The 24,719-nt window shown below is 47.9% G+C and overlaps 1 protein-coding gene across 1 annotated transcript in view; it reads right to left on the bottom strand.

Annotated features, from left to right (window-relative positions):
• Nucleotides 1-3,458: 3,458 nt before the first annotated feature.
• Nucleotides 3,459-24,719, bottom strand: part of LOC147625798 (phosphatidylinositol/phosphatidylcholine transfer protein SFH3-like) — a 258,611-nt gene continuing 237,350 nt past the window's right edge. Inside the window, exon 13 of the mRNA XM_086817372.1 lies at nt 3,459-4,062. Within this exon, the coding sequence (XP_086673498.1) occupies nt 4,042-4,062 (21 nt within the window). The 3' untranslated portion in view covers nt 3,459-4,041. The remainder of the gene's footprint in view (nt 4,063-24,719) is intronic.

Genomic DNA, 24,719 nt, shown 5'->3' with positions numbered 1-24,719 from the left:
TTGGAAGGGAGGGGATGTGGGGTTTACTTGGATTGAGATAGGATGCCTTGCCATATACCCTCCATATAACTTGGATGTTTTTTTTACTCAATTCATGATAGAAAACTCTTGGAGAGAAGTCTTAGGCAAGGCATCATTGAGGGTCCGATAGTCCGACCAGTGTGATTGGTGGTGGGAAGGCCATGGAAGCACTTCTATATTGAATCCCCTCAAGGTATGATTATAAATTCTTGGAGTCTCTAGTTATATGATGGATGTCCTATTAGATATCTGCATTGGGATGACCCTGGTGAGTGGAGTGGAGGGATGCTTTTAACCCCATGAAAAGCATGTCCTTCTTTAGTTACACTTGGTTCTAGGACACATCCCCAGAGAGTCCTACTTGGTGTGATATTATCCACACGCTCATGGCCACTTGGGCCAGGATTCAAGAATCTTCGAGGGATGCAGAGAGAAAAAGTCTGGCCAGTTCATGAGTAAATGGCACCATGGGATATTTTTCACCTCTTATATGGGACCTTACTATAGCAACACAAGGCACTAGTACCAGATTGGTTGAGATTCTCTTGCTTGATTTGAAATCTCCCTTTTTGTAAAAATTTTAATACTTAATAGAAGTCTTAAAAAAAGGATGCCACTTCGTTCCCCACGTGTGCTGACCTTGTCCCCTTGCATCACATACACAACACTAGCATAAGAGTCGTTCTGTGTCGCAGGTCTGTGTGTGTTTTACAGGGAAGAAGAAGAGAGGCCAGCACTGGAGAGGGTAGCAGGAGGAGAGAGAGGGGGGCGTAGGTGCGCAGCGAGCCAGAGAGAGAGAGAGAGCAGTGGGAGGGGGGATGAATGGGCAGCACGAGGGGGTGAGGGAACATCGCGAGGGGGTGGGGCGGGCTGAGGGAGCAGTGTGAGGGGGTGGGCTAGCTGCAATGGGCTGAAGCGGGCTGGAGATGGCGAGTAGGGCAGTAGGCTGGAGATGGCGAGCAATGCGCAGGTGAGCAGCATGGCAACGGGATGGAGAGAGAGAGATACATACATACACACACACACATATTTCTCTCTTTATATATATATATGTGTGTGTATGTATATATATATATATGTGTGTGTGTGTATATATACATATGTATATATATTTATATACATACATATATACCCATACATATGTATATATATTTATATATATACATATATCTGTGTATATATGTATAAATATATATACATATATATATATACATAGAGAGAGAGAGAGAGACATATATGTATATGTGTGTGTATGTGTAGAGAGCTACACACACACATACATATATGTGTGTAGCGCTCTTTGCGAGATACACATATATACACACACATATATATGTATATGAGTGTGTATGTGTAGAGAGCTAGCTACACACACACACATACATATATGTGTGTAGCTCTCTCTCTCTCTCTCTCTCTCTCTCATTGTGTGTGTGAAGAGAGGTGTGGGGGATGGTGAGAGCACTTTTAGATCTCCCATTTTACTCCATTACTTTACCTTATAGTAGCAAAAGCTATGATAGGATTCTTAGGGTTACCCTAGGGATTTTGGGCCTCAAGCTACCTCTTTGCATAGAGGAAGAGTTACTAGACTCAGACTTAGCACATGTGATACTGTTATGTTTTTAGAAGCCTCATAAACATGCCTCTTTGCATAGAGGGAGAGTTACAAGACTTAGAGATAGCAGATGTGATACTATTGTGCTTTTTGAGGCCTCATAGGCATGACTCTATGCTTTCTACACTACCTTGGACACCCTAAGTCCTTACACTTATAAAGTGCACTACTAAGGACAAAGAGAGGAGCTTGGGATCCACCTGAGGCCTTCTTAATGGGTTTTGCTTTTCAAATTCCATGGTTTCAACACTTTATGTGCTTGAGTCAACTAAGCTAAATAGGCTGACTATTTATTGTATGTTTGAATGCACTATCAACTTCTCAATTATAATTGTCAGCTCCTTTAGTTTTAAGGTTTCAGTTGGCAACCATGTGCATAATATCCAATTGGCCTCTTCAACACATCTGGCTACCCCTAGTGAGTTCCATGTATGCTATGTTTAAGAGGTCATCCTCTTTGCAATAAAGGATAATCTAACCTCATCAAGATGATTCTTCACAAGTGCACTATTTGAGTTGACAAAGCCATCATAGCCTCGGCTCTATTTTTGCTCATGGATTTAGTGGTTGATTCTACTATAATTCTAAGAAGAGTAAAAACCTCATTTCCAATGTATAATCTTGTGATTGTCTTGGATTTTGCATAGTGTAATTCCATCACTTTGCTCAAGTACAATTAAGATTTTTATGTCTACCAAATTCATGTTTGCAAAATACCACCACTACTTCAAAACTAAAACATGGTTAGAAGAAAGTGCTCCCTGTGGTTTTTTGTATCCTAATTTAAATAACCAAAGTGCCAACTACAATTTTTGATCATAAAACTTTTCCTTCAAAATTTTTAATTACCTAGCTTGTCAAGATAATACATTGATGAAATTATTTGAAGTGTCATATGGGTTTGTGTAAAATGCTTGTTCACATCATTAATGAAATGTTTACCCTCTATTTAGAAATCAATTGGGTATCTATATGGAGTGATGATAGTGTGATCCAAGAACCTTACCATACACACTCCATGGTTTTCTTCCTTACAGCAACAACTTCCATCATTTTAGCAGAGCATAGTAAGTTGCTATCAAGTACCACTAGTTTTAAATGGGCCAACAAAATCCACTCCCTGTTTTTAGAGGTATAATAGAATATTTCGATGTGTCATTGGAGATTGATGCTCCACCCTCGTATTGTAACTGTGTAGTATCAGCTACCTCTAGTATGCTAGGCCATCTTTATAACAAGAAGCCACCCTTTGTTGAGGAACCCAGATATTTGGCAAGTCCTATTTTGCACATTCGATGTGGTTAGATTGTTTGAGACAGCTTGAATAGGTTTTGCATAATTCTGCATAATTTTGGGCCACCAACCCCCTTTGAGATCCTTGAGAAAATCAATGCAGATTATCAAGCAAGCACAAATACCAAGACAATATGAGGAAACATGATTTTGGACCAGTTTTGTAGCTTTTTTTAAACTCCAAATAAAAAAAAAGAAGGCTAAAAAGCAATTGAAAATTCATGCAAAAAACAAGAGGTACAAAGAGAAAGCTCACAAGGAGCAATCAAATTGTGGAAAAGCACCACAGAGGATGAAGACCTTTTAAGGTCAACCAGACTATGGTGACAACATTAGCATTGATTCTCCATTTACATTTGAATCTGACTTCTATCCAGACTCCAATTGTTTGGATGGTGCTATTGTAGCTGTTAGTGACACATTAGTTCACACTGCACTCATGTGGGCCATTGAACGACACTAAGCAGCTAAAGCCAAGTCCCCCATATAGGCACTTCTCGCCTTCTCAAAGTCCTCTGCCTATCCAAGTCCTAAAAACTAAAATAGATGCGTATAAGATGGCTTACATCGTTAAAAAAATTACAAACATTTTGATTTGTAAGAATCCCAAGGCATACTTTTGTTGTGGGGCAAGCCCTTGCCCATGTAGCTACTGCACAACGTTGCCCTGGGTTTGCACAAATATATAATAAATAATTCTCAACCAAAAGGGGAAAAAAAAACTTTTATACATTTCTGAGCTGCATCAAGGCTGCAAAGTTGAAATGAGATCGATCATGACTTCATAAAAAAAGCCATTTTATTTGCTTGTTGCAGAATGTACACTTTTCTTATTGATTGTTCTCAGTCTATTTCAAGTCTGAATAAAGAATAATGCCTTCGTAATGCAGCTCCAAACATTAGTGCAGATTCTGTCATTCCTCCAAAACATCACATTTGAGCGATACATGAATGCAACCAACTCGCACTAGCAATCGGCATCGTATGAAGAATGTGGTAGACAGAAAGTGTCTGCACGATGAGGTAGTAGGCTGGACTCGTGTGATAATATTTTCATGCTTTTGAACATCCAAATCCACGCTAAAATGTTCTTCGGATGCTTTTTAGTTTCAAAGACACTTCAGCTTCCTCTGTTCGTAAAAAAAGAAAAGATGGAAACTTGGAAACCATGATAAAGAAACCCACACAACATAGACACCACAAACTTCACCCCACCCCACCCGCCCCCCTCCCCACCCCCACCCCCACCCCCTCCCCCCTCCATCCCTCTCTCTCTCTCTCTCTCTCTCTCTCGCAGTTGATGCATTACAGAGATCAGAGATGCCTGGGACTATAACTGAGTCATCACAAAGATAGATTACTGAGCCAGCAGGACAAGATGCGAGATACCGCCCGATATCTTCTTTGGACCTCAACAGAGGACGCCAGCTGACACAACCATACAAGATCCAATGGGACAGATCGACTGAGGAGAGTCGATCAAGTTTCAGATTTAAAATAAGAAATGCTAATGGAATACAGTAGAAACCTTGGATAACATGGCGTGTGACAGCAGTCTGTGAGTCCATCCATGTGAGCATGGGAGCAATCCGTGTGTTTGACTGTGCGGGGAGTGGGAGTGGTTCTCGTGTGATCGACTGTAGACCCCAAGTTTATGTGACAGCCAGGGGCCTTGACACACCCTGGTTTAGAGTTTTGGCTTTAGAGGAAGAGAAACTTATGAGGGCAGTGCGGGGAGTTGGGTGGTTGTGGATAGCAAGGAACTTTCCTTGATGGCAGATCAGCGATCGGCCGGGAGAGGGAGAGGGGGGGGAGGGGGGGGGGGGGGGGGGGGGGGGGGGGGGGGGGGGGGGGCAATGTGTCAACAGTAGAAAGACATGGTTACTTTTATTATATGTGCATGGACATGGTATTTCAAATGATGTAACGTTTTCAGTTTAATAGTAAGTCTTTCAATTATGGGTGTGTGCATGAGTGAAAGCTAAAGTGATGGGTGGGTGCATACTTGAAATTGAATCTCTAAGCAAAAACTGCAAAGCGGGTGGTAGGGTGGTCCTGAGAGGTGTGGGAGCTTTCCAAATTAACTCAGAGATTGGCACTCTCCGGTTGAGACTTGGTCGTAGAACCAAAGAAGAATTTAGGATAGATTTTTATTTCAGGATCTTAGGATACATTGCTTGGATTACCCAAGTGGAAGTTCTCAACTAGTTGAGCCTTTCATGTGGGTCAATCCTCGAGACCTATTGAGTGAGACCCTGCCATGGTTAGTTAGGAAAGGGTAGGGGTCTTACAAGAGGCTTTGCCTTTGCCACTTTCACTGGTAGAAAAAGCTTGATCCCCAACATGCAAGATAGACTTGTTTTGCCGTGATTGTGCTTCTAGAGCACAGAAGCCAGCTCATTAAAAGTGAGGGCATTTGCATTGCCCTTCATCATGGGATTGATAGTAGAAGAAAAACGCTGGTAGTATCTGGCAATGCATTGAGGACAGTAGGCACCAAAGAACTGTACGGATAGATCTCATTAATGCTAGCAAGTTGCTCTTTGAAATCTTTGATCTTTGTAAGAAACTCATCTATCGAGTCTTTCTCATTCATATGCTCAGAGTCTCAGACTCCCAACTGTTTGTGTAGATGGCAACTCGTTCCTCATTATGCACCTGGTACAGTGCTGCAAGCACATCCCAAGCCTACTTGGCAGTCTTACATGAATGAATATGTGGGATTATGATCTGTTTCACAGACAATGCAAGCAACACATGTCCTTGTGCATCTTTGCCATTCCATCTAACCTGCTCCTGAGGAGGAGCGGGTGCACCTTTGACATTAGTGCCTGATAAAGGATGCCTAGATGGCCTAATCATGAGGTTTTGTGACTTCAATACCTCAGGCTTACTCCTCACAGAGACACCTACTTCCATCAGGGTGCACTTGTGACATTAGTGCCTGATAAGGGATGCCTAGATGGCCTAAATCACGAGGTTTTGAAACTTCAGTTCCTCAGGCTCACTCCTCAAAGAGATGCCTACTTCCATCAGAGTGCACATGACTCCAAAAAAGAGCTAATCAGAATTCTAGTTGAAACGGAGGACTAAACCCACATTATTCCAGGATGCTATATAAGTGTTGGCAATAGATATCTTTTTCACATCAGATTCAAGCTGCCCACGAGTTAGGATTGATACTGACATTGAATTGGTTGAGACCAAATATCTGAGGTCTTGCACACCAGACGACCACATGCAGCCATCCACAGCCAGCAGCACTTCACCACACCAAGTCCCATGGTTAATCTACAGACTCTACTTGCTGACTCCCATAAGCAGAGCATTTTGGGCTATGTTCAGGAGGCTGTTGTTTCCTTACAACACCATGGATTGGTTCGAGTAGTGTGGCCTTCAGATGGACTGCTTCGAGTACAGCCTGGACACCCCCTTGCTTGATCTCTCACGGTAGAAAATCAACCAGATCATTCACCTGGATTTCAATTGGCTTCATACAGACCAGACATGGCTACCTCAACCGAGCTTTCCTCTCAGCTCCAGTCCTACAGAGAGCATTTTCTGAGGGTCACTGGGGATGGACTTGTTGAGAGACCCAGCCCTCTCCCCAGACATGTACCATGCCATGAGGATTGCCATTGGTCAGCTGAGGGTGTTGTCACATCGCCTTCCAATTGAGACAGGAAGAGTAGAGGACAGATGGATATGTCGACAACATAGCACCAGGGAGAGACAGTTAGAGGAGCACTACATACTTAGATGCCCAGTTTACTAGAGATAAGGGGACTCTACCATTGTCTCTTCACGGAGGGTTTCGGGCCTTGGTCATGGGTGATGCATTACAGAGATCAGAGATGCTTGGGGCTGTACTTACTAGGCCTGATTCATCACAAAAATACTACTGAGGCAACAGTCTGAGAGGCGGGATACCGCACACATCTATGACCGACTTCTTCGATCTTCACAAGAGAGCCCTGGATGACACAGCCTATATGAGATTCGTTTTGGACAAACAGACCAGGAGAGACTGGGATGACCCCACAGAGTGAGTTCATGTACATGGTCCATGAGGACCACACACGATGAATCCAGACATATGAGGTTCTTTTTCTGCTTCCCCCATTGTACACACAGGGCCTACATAGTACGTTGGTCTTGTTTTGCTTTCGGTAGCTAGTTTTTTCTTTTTTTAAGGTTGTCTTGACATCCAGTTTCCTCATCATGTGCACTCCAGCATGCCTGGCACCCATGGCACCCCGGATGACAGCCACGATCCACTCACCAGCTCCAGATCGGACATGCTCCACCGCCATCGAGCTACCTTTCCACGTGACGTAGCTGAGCGAGACCTCTCGGCCATACTCATTAGCCCCATGCTTGATATATTGGAGAGTTATAACCATCTATTGGGGGCTGATGCTCCTCTCATGTTTCATGTTCCTTGTATTCCATGATGAGATTTCCATGGACATTTTTTCTCTCTCCTTTGAGAGTTTTGATTTGTTTTATGTTATTTTTAGTTCCATGATGAGATATGCCATGGACATTGTGGTATGACTTTGGTCTCATAGGCCCATTGGGTCTTTAGTAGTAGACGCTAGATATATCTTTCTTTCTTTCATCCTTTCTCTCTCTAGAAAGCTTATATAGAGTTCATAGATTCACCTATTTTGGTTGTCTGTCTCTATTTATGTCATTGGCTAGAGGGTAGCCTTTACTTTCACTAATTCACTTTGTACTTACATGATTATCGTTGTATAGGTAGCTAGACTATTCACTGTATTTTTCATTTTCTCAATCATTCCATGGAACTACTGTAACACTTTTTTTTAAAAACTCCAGAAAAAAGACTTCAATTAAGTATGAAAAAAATTTACAAGAAGGGAGATTTTAGACCAAGCAAGGGGGAAATTTCAACCAATCTGGTGCCTTGTGCTACTAGCAAGGCCCCATATGAGAGAGAGTGAAAAAGATGCCATGATCCCATTCTCTAATGAATTCGCCACGTTTTCTCTTTGTAGCCCTCGATGATCCCTGAATCCTTGCCCAAGTGGCCATGAGCATGTGGATAATATAACACAGATCCTGCAATGCATTGTGTATCATAAACCAAAGTGCCCTCCATGGCCTCAATGGATCTAGCCTTCTAGATGTGCTACGCTGTGATGATAGCAATGATCTCTCATGCAGTGTCCAATCTCTGTGCTAGAGGTACGTAGCCCGACTCTAGCATGTCCTAAAGAAGGCACCGTTGACCCACTCCTTGGGTAATTTGCATGACCATATCTCTGTCATATCCTTCGAACCTGATTTGCGGGCCCGACTGTGTCAACCAAACAATAGCACCAAAACAAATGTAGGCATCCCTCCTCATCCTTCCAAAGAGGTGTGCTATTGCAATCCAAATCCTTTGTGCCTCCCTGCACTCCCATAAGCAATGGTAGACTGTCTCTGAAGCTCCTGCACATCTTGGACAAGCTCGGTTAGCACCAATGACCGATCTCCACCTGTTGGTGGCAAGGCCACCATGTAGAGAAAGCCAAATTAACGAGACGATGCCTGGCTCCCAACTCTAGTAAGTGGTCCCCATAATGTCCTCTGTCTGGTCTAGTGTCCTCTGATGCCCGACTAGCCCCTATCTCCTCTGGATCCGCAGGGTGGAGGATCTCCATGTCATCATAGTCATACACCTCACTCTGTCTGCTTTGTGTGTGGGCATTGAAGTCGCCCGTATCCCCTAGTGTAGAATAATGCATAATCTCCTCTGACAGACAAGTGTATGGCGAGGCTCCTGTCTCCTTCTCCTGTGGCATGTCCTCTGTAATGACATAGGAGGATCCTGATGGAGAAAAGTAACATAGAGCTATGTATATAACCTTGTCCTGTGAGAGCTGTAAGCTGATCCACATGTATCTGGCCTTTGGATCCTGTGCTACCACTCTCAGTCTCCCCTGTAGCTCCTGTCTGAATAGAATTGCTACTCCCCCCGACCCTCTCAAGGTACCCTGGCGTGTGGTCCTCCTGTATGCTGATTCCCACTGGAATCCCTCTACTCGAGGTAGCCCTCTCTCTGGGCTCTGATGTGTCTCTGTCAGAAGTATGATGTCTCTCCCCACCATAACATGCTCCAGTCGTCCAGGCTGCACCCATAGTGAACCATTACAGTTCCACACTGCCATGTGTATTTCTGTCAGTGGCCTGGTCTGTGTCCCATAGGCCCCAAACCGCTAATCCATGGGCCGGCCATCAATGATGACCTGACAATCTCGATAGAAGGCCTTCTTGCCTTCTCTCCTCGCGTGCAAGACTCGTGGCATGCAAGTTCTCCTATGCTCAAGCTGCATCCTCGTGAGATCATCATCCAAGAAAATAGGAGCTCCCTCTAAACCCCGTAGTATTACTCTCTTCCTCATGAAAGTGACCCTCTCCGTCTCTCCTGCAAACTGTAGGATGAGGGCTCGCTTGCGTGTTGAGTCTTTCCTGGCTCTCCATGCTTTGGTGAAGGGGAGCGGGTGCTCTTCCTTGTAGCCGAGCTTCATGCATAGAAGCTTTCCATCTTTCTCGGGAGTGGAGTCGGGTGTCTCGGCCATCCTGACTGCTTGGCTTCGAGCTTTCCCTCCATGTCCTTTGTGATCTCCTTGGAGATCTCTTCTTTGATGGCCGTGAGAGTGTTGTCATTGATCTCCCCTTCTTCCTTCTCAGTATTCTTGATGGCTACCATTTCCACTTTCAATGCACTCACCTCCTCCTTGAGTGCCGTGTTCTCTTGTTCGAGGTTCGTGATCCGTGCTTCGAGAGCCATGATGTGCCGGTGTAGTTTGTTCTCCACCTCATTGAGGTTGGAATCGGATGTCTTCCTGTTCTCCTTGATTAGTGCCTTCATTGCCGCCTGGAGGGCCTCGAGTTTCTCTTGGAGACTCGGGGCCATTCCTCCAGATCACTCTGCAGTCCTTCCCACAGGCAGGGAGGAGAGAGAGAGAGAGAGAGAAATGAAATGAAATGAAATGTTAGAGAGAGTTATGTTGCTACCTTGGGGGCCTGAGCAAGGGTGGGGGCAGCTAGCGCACCGAACAGAAGCCGCAGTGGGCGGCAAAGAGAGAGAGAGAGAGAGAGAGAGAGAGAGAGAGAGCAGCGAACAACAACACTAGCGAACAGAGAACAGCGAGGAGAAGGCGGCGACAGTAGCGAACAGGGGCGGCCCCGAGAGAAGGCGACAGTAGCGAACAAGGACGGCCGAGGGAGAAGGCGGCGGCGGCGAGCAGGGGCGGCCCAGGGAGAAGGCGGCGGCGAGCGAGTGGGTGGGGTAGTAGGCGGGTAGCAGCAACGCGATGGGAGAGAGCAGTGTGGGCAGCGCGATGGGGAGAGAGAGAGACAGTGCAGGGCAGGGCGGCGCAAAAGCGAAGGGGGGGAGGGGAAGCAGGTTGAGCGGGCGAACAACGAAGAGAGAGAGAGAGAGAGAGAGAGAGAGAGAGAGAGAGAGAGAGCACACTCAACAATAGCTCTCTTGCATTCTCCATGAACCATACAATGACCATCTAGACTTATCCCACGTCATCATACCATGTGGCAACTTCTTTTTCACTCTTTTGGTCAACACTCACACACCATACAATATCACATGTGGCATTCTTATCTTTCCACAATATCTTGCACCTCTAGGGTGCGTTCACATACTCAAGCCGAAGATTCACTCTCACACATTTTACATTGCATATTTCAACACCCCTACTCAATGTAAACTCGGATGTGTGCATACAATCTCTCCAATCAATTTGATCAACACACCTCTCACTACCATCAATTTGATATTGCCAATCTCAACACTCCCCCTCAATCCAAATTGGAGTGTTTAACAAGTGTGTGTGCATGTGCCTAGCCAACCTAGACACGAAGTCCTTTTTGAGCACACTTTCTCACAACGGAACCACTGGTCTAATTTGAACATAAATGTTCGGGTGAGAACCAACCCATGTAGTGCGATGCCTATGCATGCACAACTCAATGCACACCACATTACAAACCATTTTAAGCACCTGTAGGCTCGAACAGGGAACCCTCATAAATTTGGGTGAGAGAAAATACAATCCTTTTTATGCATTAAGTCAAGGGCAGGGCACCCATCCAATGTGGTCAAAATCCATGGCTTTCGTGAAGCCGATATTTGCCCTCTATTTTAGGGCTATGAAGAGAATTGAAAAAAATATGTATATAAAAAAACACGTATGCCTTGACCAAAAAGACAAGCTCGTGCCATGATACCCTTCAAAAATTATCTTAATATCATCTCAATTCAAAAGTCGTGTGTGAATGGGGGATTAGTAAGGCAATTTTTATGCCTTAGGTTCGAACCTTATCTTTTTATCTTATCCTTGTTTTTTTTTTAAAATTTAAAAAATGTGAGTCATTCACTTTCTTTGCTCGCGATGGCGGCCACTGTCCCTCTACTCTGTCATGCTCCTCCCGAGCTTCCTCTCTGTGCTGGCTGTGGTGGTGGGTGGCTCAACATACCCATCTCTTCTTCTCTTCTATGTGTGGCTGAACCTCTGTGCATGACGTCCTCGCTACACGATTTTTCTTCTGTGCTGCAACTCTTATTACAATTCCTTTTCTCATCTACTTATCTTCTATCTTTGTTGTGCTGATCAGTCGAGGTCACCACCTTGCCATGGCTGACTTTCACCTGGCATCTTTCACCCAGTGTTTTCCGTTGCTACATACACATGCCTTTCTTTGGTCACTTGGGACTACTGGCCGTTGCCCAGTGTTGCTTGTGCCCAGCGCCGCTGCGTGCTTTCAATGCCAATCCTTCTCTTGCCTTGCAGCCGCCCCTTTGCTATGGTAGCTTTGTGGCCTTCCATGTAGTAATCGGCCAGTCTATGTTCTTGCAGCTGGCAAAACTGCTACTTACATTGTTGCTGTTGTTGGTTTTTTTCAATGTTCACTGCTTGCTACTTGTTATGGCTGTCGTTCTGTCATGCTTTATGACCAAATGCATTGCCCAATGCCAGCTACCTTTGGACCTGCCTGCTGCTCAAAGCTATCCAAAATGGCTTCCATAAGCTTCTCATTGAGCTCACAAATCTGCATGCTTTCTTCCTTGCATGCACAGTCTTCAAGGGTGCTTCTCCATTTTGGTCTCTCTCAAGAAACCAAGGTGCAAACCAATGTAAAAGCTCCAAAGGCTTCCACCAAACATTGTCCATCTTCCATGAGCATCACTCTTTCCAATGTGCTCAACCATGGACTTCTTCCAAGCCCATAACCGCCTGTCCCTTCTTAGACAAGCATTGCACCTCTTACACTCTTTGCCCAAATGCAAAGATCCATGGGATCCACGTATCCCATCACTAAGCAACCCTTCATTGAGAACATTGAGCATCCTCCCATGCTTAACACTAAAACATTGAGGCAAAATTAGCAAAAACCGACCTTCGTGAGACACCTTTGTCTCCTTGGCAGCTTCCTTGTTGAAACCGAAGACTCCATAGCCTTCATACTTGCTGAAAATCCTTATTTCAGCTTCTTTGATGATGAGCAGGCTCTCCATGTTGCAAAACTCCCATTTGCAACTCTTGGACGGCGTATTTGATGTTGATGAAGACTTCATAGTCTTCATATTGCCGAGATCTTCATTTTTAGCTTCCATGGCAGCTTCAAGACTCTCTCCAATCACCAACATAATCTCTCTCCAAATGCAATACTAATGATAATGAGTGTGCTAGATTTTTTCATAATAAAAGAAAACTAATGCTTAATCAAATAACCTCATAAACAAGAAAACTATACATAGATATTCACCATGACCAAGAGCCCATCCTAGCTCTGATACTATGTTAACAATTCTAAAATGGTATTGATCATGGTGATAGACACAAGATTAAACATAAGAATTAAGGTGGATTAGACCACACAAGAAACTCCATAACGAGAGAGAAATGAAATGAAATGAAATGATATATTAACGTCTCTAAGAGGCCATAATGGCCTATGAGACCAAAACTGAGAGTACATCTGAAGTTGGTGTCTCATCAAAGAGAACAAGACTAAAAAGCACAATAAACTGATTGTCCTACAGTTATAAGAACAGAACTGCAAGACTTCAATGGACCTATGAGACCAAAGTGGTACAATAATGTCCATGGCATATCTCATCATGGAATGGAAAATAAAACAGAATGAAAACATAAATATAGCTATCTCATTGGGGTGATACAAAACTGTCCATGGAAACTCGTCATGGAATACTAAGAACATAAAAACATGGGAGCAACATCAGCTCCGAGTAGATGGTATACCACTCTCCAAAATGTCAAGCATGGGGTTGACAAGTATGGCCGAGAGAGAGAGATTGCACACTCAACAATAGCTCTCTTGCATTCTCCTTGAACCATACAATGATATAGGCCTTCTAGCCTTATCCCACTTTACATATCATCATGCCATGTGGCAACTCCTTTTCCACTCTTTTGGTCAACACTCACACACCATACAATATCACATGTCGCATTCTTTTTCCACAATATCTTGCATCTCTAGGGTGCGTTCACATACTCGAGCCCAAGATTCACTCACACATTTTACATCGCACATTTCAACAACTCAAATGTGCCATCAGCCAAAGAAAAAGGGTGATCTTTCTTGGCCGAAAGCTGTCCCACAGTCTCTTCCAGAAATCTGAAAGGAAACGTTGTGAGATGCCCCAAGATTGCCAATGTGTTGCTGCTACCAGTGTGCCATCTATCTCGAGCATGTGGATCCTGTGGCCTAGCCGCACAGCATATGCAAAGAAGGGGGCATCTAGAGTCTCCTCTCGATCCACTAGATCATGCCAAGTCCACTCTCCCGGATCCCACTGAAGGCGCGTGAGAGGTCGGCAGTCCCATATCCATAGCTGCTATAATCTCTCCCTGGCCACCTTGGCTGGTGCTGGATCAATATGCCACTCCCGTGCTCGAAAACCAATCACCCTCACCCTGTACAAGATGCAGCCACTAAAATCCTCCAAGGGAAGCAAATCTCTCTAGTCTGCCATGGGATCCAATAGAGAAAGTGAGCAAATCACTGTCATCTGCTCCGTGGACCGCCACTAGGATATCGTGTCTAGTAAACACGCCTAGCCACATTGGAGGAGTCTCGTCAAGAGGAGTCAACCACTACTGAGAGGGATAGCTGAGTCGATGTCAATGCTGAGCCTATCTCTACCCCGGATCCTTGTCAGGCCTCTCTCCTGCACCTCCAAGGGTAACAGGGTCACTTTGCTCGAGATTGTCCTCGGGCTCGAGGTCGCAAGAGGCCTCGTAAGCATGCCTCTCAGGCGCCACCTCCCTTGGTTCCTTCCCGTCCTTCAATCCGCCAAGTGCGGCGAGCTGTGTCTCACGCCCGCCCCCCTGGTGCGATTGATGGAAAGGCTTCCTCGGATCATGTACAGATAGATGATGTTTTTGGTGAGAGGGATGTGTCAGCTGATGCATCTTTGCAGAGAGATGATATCTCAGATCAGGATGACTTTGTGGAGTCCTCTCTACTTGGAGGGGACGATATGCAGGATGTTCACCACAGTGGGGGTCATGTATTGCAGGATTTTTAGCATGATGCCATTGCCCTTGATGCCCTGTAGGGCGAACAGGTTTCTCGTACATATACAGGCATGGTGCAGCGCCTCGGACAAGGGCATGTCAGTGGACTTTGCCTCGTCGATTTTCCCGTCCTCTAGCATTATGAGAGGCGTTCTCACGCTACCCATCGTCTTCTTAGATCGGGGGTCAAACCCTCTTCTCTTCCATGAGAATCGTCTCATGGAATGTTCAGGGCCTTGGAGGGCTTCCCACTCGTGGTCGGAAGCGCCTTCTGAAGGACCAGCTTCACCCTGCTGTTACAGGAGGGTCTATGGATGTGCTTTTGTTGCAGGAACACAAATTAGATAGATCTCAGTGTGGCAAAACTGGTAAGATGCTTTCTGGCCACACCTTCTGGTCCTCGGCAGTTGGGACTAGAGGGGGTGTTTGTATTTCAGTGGCAGCATCTATTATACCTCATGTTATTGGGCACGGTGTTATCATCCCTGCTAGAGCACAGTGGATCTTGATCATGCACGAGGGTCAGAAATTGGGAATCTTGAATATCTATGCACCTGACGTAAGAGGTGAAAGAGTGGCCTTTTGGGACACCATTACAAACGTCATTCCACAGGTTGATCATTGGATAGTGGGAGGAGATTTTAATATGGTTGAGCAATCTTCTGACAAGAAGGGTGGACGCAAAGGGGGTTTACACCCTTTGGAGCGAGCCTCATGGGAGAGGTTCACGCTTTCCTTTTTTGGCAGGGTGAGGATGACTTCTAGAGAAGGCCAAATTCCTTATCTTTCTCTTGGCATAACTGCAGGAGCGGAGATGAGAGCATCTTTGCACGTCTGGACAGGTTTTATGTGGATGATTGGTCCTTGGACAGAGGAGGCACCATTGCTATTATGCCTGGTGTCAGGCATTTTTCTGTAAAGGTGTTTTGAGTCCGTGTAGATATGGGATGCATGGTGTGCAATAAAACTTTGCCCTGAATGCCCTGGCAAGTGTACAGACTGAATGGCTTTGGAGTGAGTTAGTGCATGCATTTTTCTTTGGAGCAGCTGCTGGAGACTTGAAGTTTTTATTGTATGAGCTTTTTGTTGGTCAAGAAGGTGTCTTGGATGTGTGTAAATAAGAGGTGGAAGAGCATGAGGATGTCAATGATGGGGTGGGGTTTTGATGAACCTCTAGTAGAAATGGATGTACATATTTTGGTTTGTGGAGAGAGTCCAATTTAGACTGTAAATATTGAAATCTCTCAGGCGACGCCAACAAAATATGGATTGTTCTTATGCTTGAGTTTGAAGGGTCTTTCAGGTTTGGAATGGCCATGTCTTGGTAAGTGATGATGCTGATGATTATGGCCGTAGGCAGCTCTTGTATTGGAAAGTCGTAGGCGCCGTATATCAAGGTGAAGCAAAGCATTAAGGTTGTGATGATGCAAGGTATGAAGGTTGGGATGATGGCCATTAGTGAGGCTTTGAAAAAAATATATAAAATATATACATTAAATAGTGGCCAGCTTTGGAATAGCCACGTGGAGGCCTTATGGGCTGCCAACTCGAGGTCTAGAAGGAGCGAAGGCGTGAAGAATGGAGAAGGTGGCAACCGAGAAAAAGAGAGAGGGTCTTGCTGCTGCAGAGCACGAGGAGAGCCAGAGAAGGTGGTCGCCTAGAAAAAAACCGCCGGGTCGCCGAGTAGGAGGAGTGGAATCGCCTTTTGGGGTGTTGTTACTGCAGAGAGAGGGTCGCCTTAACAGTGGTTTGGTAGAGGCTGGCTTTGGCAGGCTGTCGAGTGAGTGATAGGCGCCGTGCTGGTCGAGCTGCTGTAGGCGTGGAGGTGCAAAGGATGGCGTCGTGTGGTGACTCGAGCCCTGGGTTTAGCAGGCTGGTGAGTGATCGTGTTGAAGAGCCTGGCTGGTGATATGGCAGGAACCAACAGAGAACGCTGAAGTGGCTGCGAGGAGTGGTGGTAAGAGAAAGAGGACCGCCTTGGGGGGATTCAGCAGGCGACGGCTAGAAAGGAGAAGGGCTGCCAAATAGAGAAAAAACTGGCCTTGCGCAAGTGCTGCAGACGAGTAGAGGCTGGCAAAGAGGCGATGGAGTGACCGCCTTGCTGTTGAGGGGCAGAGTGCGCTACAGAGGGCCAGGTGATAGCCGCCTTGGTGACCAACATGCAGAGCCGACAAGAGAGAATATGGCTGCAGGAGAAGGCTGCAGAAAGCTGGCGACTGAGAAGCTGGGCGACGTGAAGGGAAGGCACTGGCTGCAGGCGAAGTCAGAGGGGCAGCAAAGTATGGGAGCCGCCTGGAGGAGTTGGCCGTAGATGCTGCCTGGAGGGTGCTTCTTCAGGAAGGGCATACAGTGCTAAGTGCTAAGCGTGGAGAGAGCTGCAGAGAGCTGGCGATACCACCTTGTGGGAGAGCTGCAAGTTCTCGGGCGTAGCAGCAGGCAAGTGGAAGGAAGACTATGATGAGAAAGCAATGTAGAGGTCCTTGAAACCTTGAATTGTGCATGGCAAGGGTCTACTGGACACGTGAACCAAGTGTGGTTCAGTTTCTTTTGAGTCGTGGGCTGCTACAACCACAGACAAGGGAAACAAATCTATTGCAAGATTGCAAGGCGGGTGATGCTGTGTGAGCTATGAGAGGGAGTGTGTGATGTGTTAATAACGGAAGTGGTGGCAGTTGTGAACTTGTCTTTGTGTGATTGCTCGCCTGCTGATGTGATCAGGCTGGAGCTCGACAAGCTTCTGTCATTATTTTCTGTGTTTGTGTTTGGACAATTGTAAGTTCCCCTCTGTACTCCGCCGATTGAGTTGCAGATTAAGCAATAGAGGTGTCTTGCTTTTTCGATTTGAGCCTGTGGTGTGTGATGGTGGTGGATGGATGAGGGTACAGGAGTAGGGATATGAGGAAAGGTGTGGTCTACTACTGATTTTCTTTCCAGCTAGAGAAGCTGGTGGTGCCCCTTGTGCTTGTGAGTGTTCCGAAGGTAGCGAGTCGGCGAGCTATAGCGGCCTTCCTGTGTTCCTGAGCTGCCTCACATCTTTCTGGTGCCCCCACTGAGGAAAGCTCTGCTAAGACCTTCAGTTTACAAGGGTGTATGCCCTAGGAGTCGAGGGTTTTAGGGAAGGTGTTTTTCTTGGGTTTCGAGGTGAAGTTTGGGGGTTAAAATGATGTCTTATCCAGAGTTTCATGGTAGCCCTAATGAGGATGTGGCAGATCTCTTGGAAAGGATGGAGGTTGCATGCATAAGCAACCACATCAATGAGTCGGTACAGGTGTTGCGGCTACTGAGCATTTGCTTGAAAGGGGATGCAAGGACCTGGTACAGGGCTTATGAGGAGTCATTGAGGGTTGCTGTTCCACGTATTGATATGACTGAGAATGGATTAAAGACAACACTTAGCAACAGGTTCAAGAAGGTAGAAGACCCCGACAAGGTTTGGCATGAGGTGCAAGCTCTGACACAAGGTGAGTTTGAATCAATAGATGATTATATGAAGAAATTTTCTTTGCTATGGGAGACTCTATGCAGGGCTTTAGGGGAAGACCAGGTACCTCCTGACATGATGAAGAAAAACAAGTTTGTAGCCGGGCTTAAGAGGAGTATTCGCTGGAAAGTGGAATTGAAGAAGCCCAGGTCTTATGAGGATGCGGTGGAAATTGCTAAATCAAAGGATTGGAAGTTGCAACGGATGAATCAGCTGGGGATGATTCCAGTTGTAGCACAACCGGTGATTCGTAGAGTGGAGGCTACACCCATGAATGCAGTGATTGAGAGGATGAAGCCCACTGAAGCCCAAGCTATGCAGATGGTACCACAAGCTAGTCAAGGAGTACCTATGGTTCCTGCAGGTTCTGATGAGGGATTGCGACAGGATATGAAACAGATGGTTGATCTTATGAAGAATTTGAGCTTAAATTTAATGGGAAGTACAGGTGGTGGACGTGGTAGAGGCCGAGGCAATAATCATGAAGGGGGAGATGGACAAGCAAGGTATGGACGTGGTCGTGGTAGAGGCCGTTGTTTCATCCCTACATGCTGGAACTGTGGTGAGCTTGGTCATCTGAGTACAGATTGTGATAAGCCTCAGCGAATGGGTGGTGATATGTACCCACTACCTTCACAGCTACCTGATAGATCAAATGATTATGGTATTGATATCAGGGATCAAGCAGGCCCCAGTGGAATCACAGCTGAGGAGAAGGGGAAGGCAAAGGTCGTGAATGTTGTTACTCTAGAGAATGTTCAGGTGAGAGAAGAAGGGGATGTGATGCCCGTTGGCAAGCGCACAACGGATGGAAGAGAAGGAAAGGGGGTGGCTGGACCCAATCGTAAGAAGGGGAAGCACCAGGAAGGAGAAGATGTGAAAGCCAAAAGGAAACGGAAGCCTCGTAGAAAGTTCCAGGTGTCAGACTTTCCACTGGGGGATGGGCAAACCAGCTATGACTTGAAATCCGATTTGGTGAACAAGAAGGCAAACATCACTTTTGGGCAGTTGGTGGAGATGGTGCCAAAATTGAGAAGGCAATGGAAGGGACTTGTGAATCCAATGGAAAAGGAGTCAGAGAAGAGGTCAGTCAAAGTACTATCTTTAGAAGAGCTTCTAGATATTTGCCCTATTGTGGAGGTGTGGAGTAAAGGTAGGAACCTTGGTCAAGCCTATATAGATGGAGGAGCTCAAATCTGCGTGATTACCCAATCATGTGTGGAGCAATCAGGCTTGAGGGTGTCTAAGGTTTCTGGTTTTCGAATCAGGATGGCTAATCATCAAAAGGTAAAATGTCTTGGTATGGTAAAGGAGTTGGAAATTGAAGCTTTTAATGTCAAAGCTACTGTAGATTTTCATGTAATGCCTACGGGTCTTGGTGCTTTTCCAATTATTCTTGGACGACCCTGGTTGCGAGTGGTGAGGTATGGGACCATTTCTTTGCATAATAAGCGGGGTAATAAAAAATCTTTTGAGATGCACAGTAGGAGATCTTTGAATGATGTGTGGGAGAGGCCACAGGATTCGAGTGAAGAAGAAACTACCACCAGTACTTCTGAATCAGAGATGGATTCATCGACCACTGCTTCTAGTGGAGAAGAGGCAGATGTGGCTTTCCTAATATCAGAGCAACAAGGTAATGAAGATAAAGAAGTGCATGAAGTGGGTGCTGAGGGAGAAGATACCTTGGGGTCATATGAAGTGATCGAGGAATTACTGCAGCCAAAGATAGATGTGAAGAAGAAGCAGGAGCTGATTGAAGGAATGCTGTGTCCGGATCTCTCGAGTGGAGAAAAGGTTAGATATGTTAATATGCTGTCTCATTTTCCAGAATTGTTCATCACCTCTTATAGGGAGATTCGAGGATTTAAAGGGCCAGATTTGAGGATTGAATTGAAAGAAGGTGTAAAAACAGTTAGGCAGAAGCTTCGCAGGATGAGACGAGAACAAATGCAGGCCCTGAGAGAGGAAGTTGATAAGCTGTTGAGTGCAGGTTTCATTACACCAGTGGACACAGCTGAGTGGGTAAGTCCTATGGTGGTGAGTCCAAAGAAGGATGGCAGGTGGCGTATATGTGTGGATTTCAAGCCTTTGAATGCTGCTACAAAGAAGGATTCTTACCCCCTATCTTTTTTGGATAAGATCTTGGATACTGTAGCTGGATATGAAAGATATAGTGTTTGTGATGGGTATTCAGGTTATTTTCAGTTAAAGATTGCAGAAGAAGATCAGCGCAAGATGACTTTCATTACACCGTGGGGGTGTTTTTGCTACAAAGTTCTTCCTTTTGGATTGATGAATGGGCCAGCCTACTATCAGAAAAGGGCAAATTGGGTATTATCTCCTTCTTTTTTTTTTTTTTTTTTTTTTTTTTTTTTTTTTGGGGGGGGGAAAAACGATCCTTCTATTAGTTAATGAGAGAATGCCATAAGGCTACAAAGCTCACCTCACAAGAAGGGATAATAAACACAGTGAACACCCGAGCTCCACCCCCGTGGCTGGCCGCTCTCTGGGGGGGGGGGGGGGGGGGGGGGGGGGCCTACCTAGTAGTACATGCGGGAGGTGAGAAGAGCCAAACTGGAGGCCTGTAGTGCCAAGTGACATCCTCGCCCCTCGCGATGAGGAAAGGGCCAGGCTGCCAAGTGCGGAGGAACGCCTTGCGGCGACCTCTCACGCGATCCGGGTCGCCCTGAAGTTTCCCCCAGTGTCCTCTCAAGGTGTGAATGATGTCCACCCAGAGGGCCTGTATGACCTCTGCCGGTGGAGTCGCCTGGTGGTCTATGGCCTCCCTGCATCGGGCTCTCCATATGTGCCAAGCCGTCATGCTGCTGATCATCTCCCATCTGTGCCCATCCCCCTCCTGGGAGACTGCCGAAGAGAAGTTTGGCGTCGGAACCACCGCCATCGCCCTGTCAGAGACCTGGATGGTCACACTGCCAGGGACGTCCTCGTATCCAAGGGCCGGGCCGCTGTCCGTGGCCCAAGCCACCACACCCCACGTCGCCATCATCTCACCTGGCGAGCCTGCAAAAACCATCCTGAGAGCGCGCTGCCAGACCTGCTGTGCCTGTGGGCAATCCCATAAGCAGTGCCGCTGCGACTCCTGTGCATAGCCGCACCGAGGGTAGGACGCTGGGTGTCTGCCAAACGCTAGCGAAGCCCCCACAGCCAGTCCTCTATGCGCTGTAAGCCATAGAAAAAGCGTCACCTTCCGGGGCTGGAAGCTGGCCCAAAAGCGCTGCCAGAAGTCCCTAAGGAAGGCATGGGAGAGCCCCTGTCGCCGCCAATGCTCGGCCGCCGCCGGGGTGCCCGCTGTCCTGTGCCTCTGGATCCGCCGCCCCAGCCTCGCTGTGTACTGAAAAAAGGGGGTGCCTGGGCTGGTAGGGGCCGAGTAGGGATCTCGCCAAAGCCACTCGCCTGGATCCCACTGAACGCGAATAAGAGGCCTGCTGTCCCAAGCCCATAATCTCCAAGAATAGTCCTTCCCTATCGAGGCCGGTGAGGGGTCTACATGCCACTGTCTCTGATGAAAGCCGACCACCCGCACCCTCTGAAAAATACAGCCCTGAAACTCATCCAAATCTAGTCGGGTCCTCTGAAGCTGGCCTCCCTCTCCCACCTCGAAGGTGAGTGGGGCGACTCTCTCTGCTGAGCCGCAGACCGCTAGAAGGATCTCATGCCGAGTAAAGACGCCCATCCACTGTGGAGGTTGAGGGTCCTGTACTGGAGTCCGCCACTCCCGGGGGATGGCCGCCTCAATGTCCTGCCTCATGAACTCTCTGCCCCTCATCCCGCTGAGTCTCCTCTCTTGAGCCTCTGGAGGCAGCTGCTGAAAACATATCCAGTCGTCTAGGGACTGGGCTGGGCCGGAGCTCAACGGGCCCCACGACATGTGAGAACGCGATCCAACCATATGACCACTGGGAAGTCGGATCAAGGGGTTCCAGATCAATGGCTGCCTCAGGCGCTCCTCATCGGTGCCCGGTGGAGTTTGGAAGAGTGACGGCCTCAGATGCTCCCAGGCCCTCAGAAGGCTAGCTGCAAAACGCTCCTCGAAGCCAAGGCCCACTCCTCTGGATCGCTGCTCTGTAAAGATCCACCTGATGCTGGGGATCCAGGGGCCGCTAAGAGAAGGAGTGCGGCTAAGAATCCTGGAAACAAGAAACTCCTTCCACGGCTCAGCGCCTGGTAGGAGGCCACGAACCACCAACTTGCCAAGCAAAGCTCGGCTCTGACAAATAGGATCAACTATGCCCACCTCGGCTGGGTGATCACAGCCCATGCCACCTTGGCCCTGGCGGGCCGCCCGTCGCCACCGGACCAAAGAAAGTTCCTGATGAGCCTCTGCACCTGGCCAATACACGCCTGCGAGAAGGCCCAGCAAGAAGTGATGTACCACACGGTAGCAAGCAGAACCTGGTTGGCCACAACCACTCGGCCAGCCAGAGATAAAGGAGCGGTACTCCAATACAGAAGCTTCTTCCGAATGCTCAGAAGAAGGGGGGCTATCTGCTGCTCCGGAGATATGTCAATGCCCACATAGCATCCCAAATAGCGCACAGTAGTGCCGGGGGGCAGCCACTGAAACCCATCAACTGGCCTCCAAGTCGGGGGGGGGCACAGAACTGACCCACAACCCACACGACTTGTACCTGTTGATCAAAGCGCCCGAAGCTCTGCAAAACCTGTCCATGGCTGAGGCGAAGCGACGGAGGTTCTCCTCCCCTCCCTGAAGATAGACAGCAGTGTCATCCGCAAACTTCGAGTCTAGGAGCTCCTCCGTGGTGCGGATGGGGAGCTGGAGGCCCCGCAAACCTGTATCCTGTGCCGTCAAGAAAGTGCTCATGGCCTCCGCCACAAAAAGAAAAAGAAAGGGCGCCAAGGGGCACCCCTGCCGCACTGAGCGCGACAGCTGGAACCTCTCTCCGCGCACGCCCTGTATCAGCACCTGGCTATGGGCCGACGTGTAGAGTGCAGAGACCCCACGGATCCACTGAGGGGGGAAGCCCATCCTCTCCATAGTGCCTTCCAAGAAGGCCCAGTCCACCCGATCATATGCCTTCTCGAAGTCGAGAAGGAGCACTGCCAGATCCTCCTACCGAAAGCCGTAGCCTCCCAGAAAGAGAAGATGTTATCCAGGATGCTCCTATCCTGGATGAAGCCTGTCTGCGTGGAGTGGATGATGTCCGGAAGGTGAGACTGAAGCCGCTTGCTGATCGCCTTAGCTAGGACCTTGTAGGCCGTGCCTAGCAAGGTGATCGGTCTCCACTGTCTAATCTCCAGTCTGTCTCCTCCCTCTTTAGGGATCAAGTGAATCAACCCCTCTGCCATGCTGTCCGGCATGTCTCCCGACTCCATGATCTCTTGGAATGCCAATCTGAAACCCCTATGCAAGAGACCCCAGTACCTCTGGAAGAAAGCCACTGAGAGACCGTCCTCACCAGGGCATTTGCCCCGAGGAAGTGCCTGGAGAGCCTCCTCCAGTTCCGTATCCGAGAAGGGGGAGAGAAGGGAGTGCTGCAAATGGGCCGGCACAACCGGTCTCGTGAAGCTCCAGACTACCTCTCGAGCCTCTCTCACCCTGTCATCTGCTGGCTCAGCAGAGAGCAGATCCCTGTAAAAATCTGTGGCGATCGCCCGAACCCTGGGGGGATCCACCACCACCTGGCCATTAGCCTGCCGAAGACGCCTGAGACCCTCTCGTCTGAAGTGAGGCCCTGTCGCCTCAAAGAAGTCTCGAGTCACTCTGTCTCCAGCCTGTGTCCAAAAAGAAGCCCGAGCATGGAATCGGAACTCCACCCTCCTCTCCTCGATGGATCTGATCTCTGTGCGAGCTGACTCCATCTGCTCTGAAATCCAAGGGCTCGTAGGCTCCCTCTCCTGAAGTCTCTGAAGGGAAGCTAGACTCCTCCGCAGGCTCCTCTCCTGCTCTCTGAAAGCCTCCAGCCGGTCCAGGGCAGCCTGTGTGAGCATCCTACTGATCTCTTGCAAACCCCTGTCAAGATCGCTGGCTGCCGATCCTCTCCTGAACTGAAGCTCCTGCCAGACCTGCTCAACTCTGGTCGCGATCTCGGGCTCCTCTATGAGACAATCTGGAATCCGGACGCTCTGGCCTCGCTCTCCTCTCGTAGGGTCATCGATCTGGAGAAGCACTGGAAAGTGGTCTGAAAACGAGGAGCCTGCAAGTATACCCACAGTGCCACCTCTATCGCAAGCCCACTCATCAATGTAAAACCTGTCGAGGCGGGACAGGTTAACTCCTGTGGCCCGTCTATCCGAGCGCGAGAAAGATAAACTCCCCTGCAACCTGCCAAACTCCGAGAGAGTCCACGGATCCTGGCCTCTCACCTGCAGCACTAGTTCCTCCCAGGCAGCGAGCTCCGGCCCATGAATGGTCTCCTGGCTGCCCCCCATCCCGTCCTCTGCATCCTCCAGCATGTTGCAATCCCCCCCTAGGCACCAATGGTCTGCCATGGGGAGGGATTGCCTAATGGTGCTCCAGAACTCAGCTCTCCTGGTCGCCCCATTAGGGGCGTAGAAGTTGAGGAAGCCAATGCGGTCTTCCCCAACCCGAAGGATGATCCACTACGCTCGACCCTGGACCAGAGTGCCAGAATCCACAACCTCAGATAGAAGCTGCTCGCTGACTGAGATGCATACCCCCCCCTGTTTCCCCTGGGAGCCATATGCCGGTGACCAAAAAGTGTGACTCCTGCCTGGCAAGATCTTC

Source organism: Cibotium barometz, chromosome 23 (genome assembly GCF_041138505.1).
Source record: "Cibotium barometz isolate CiBa-2024 chromosome 23, ASM4113850v1, whole genome shotgun sequence".
NCBI classification, from domain to species: domain Eukaryota; kingdom Viridiplantae; phylum Streptophyta; class Polypodiopsida; order Cyatheales; family Cibotiaceae; genus Cibotium; species Cibotium barometz.
This window is presented reverse-complemented; position numbering and strand designations above follow the sequence as displayed.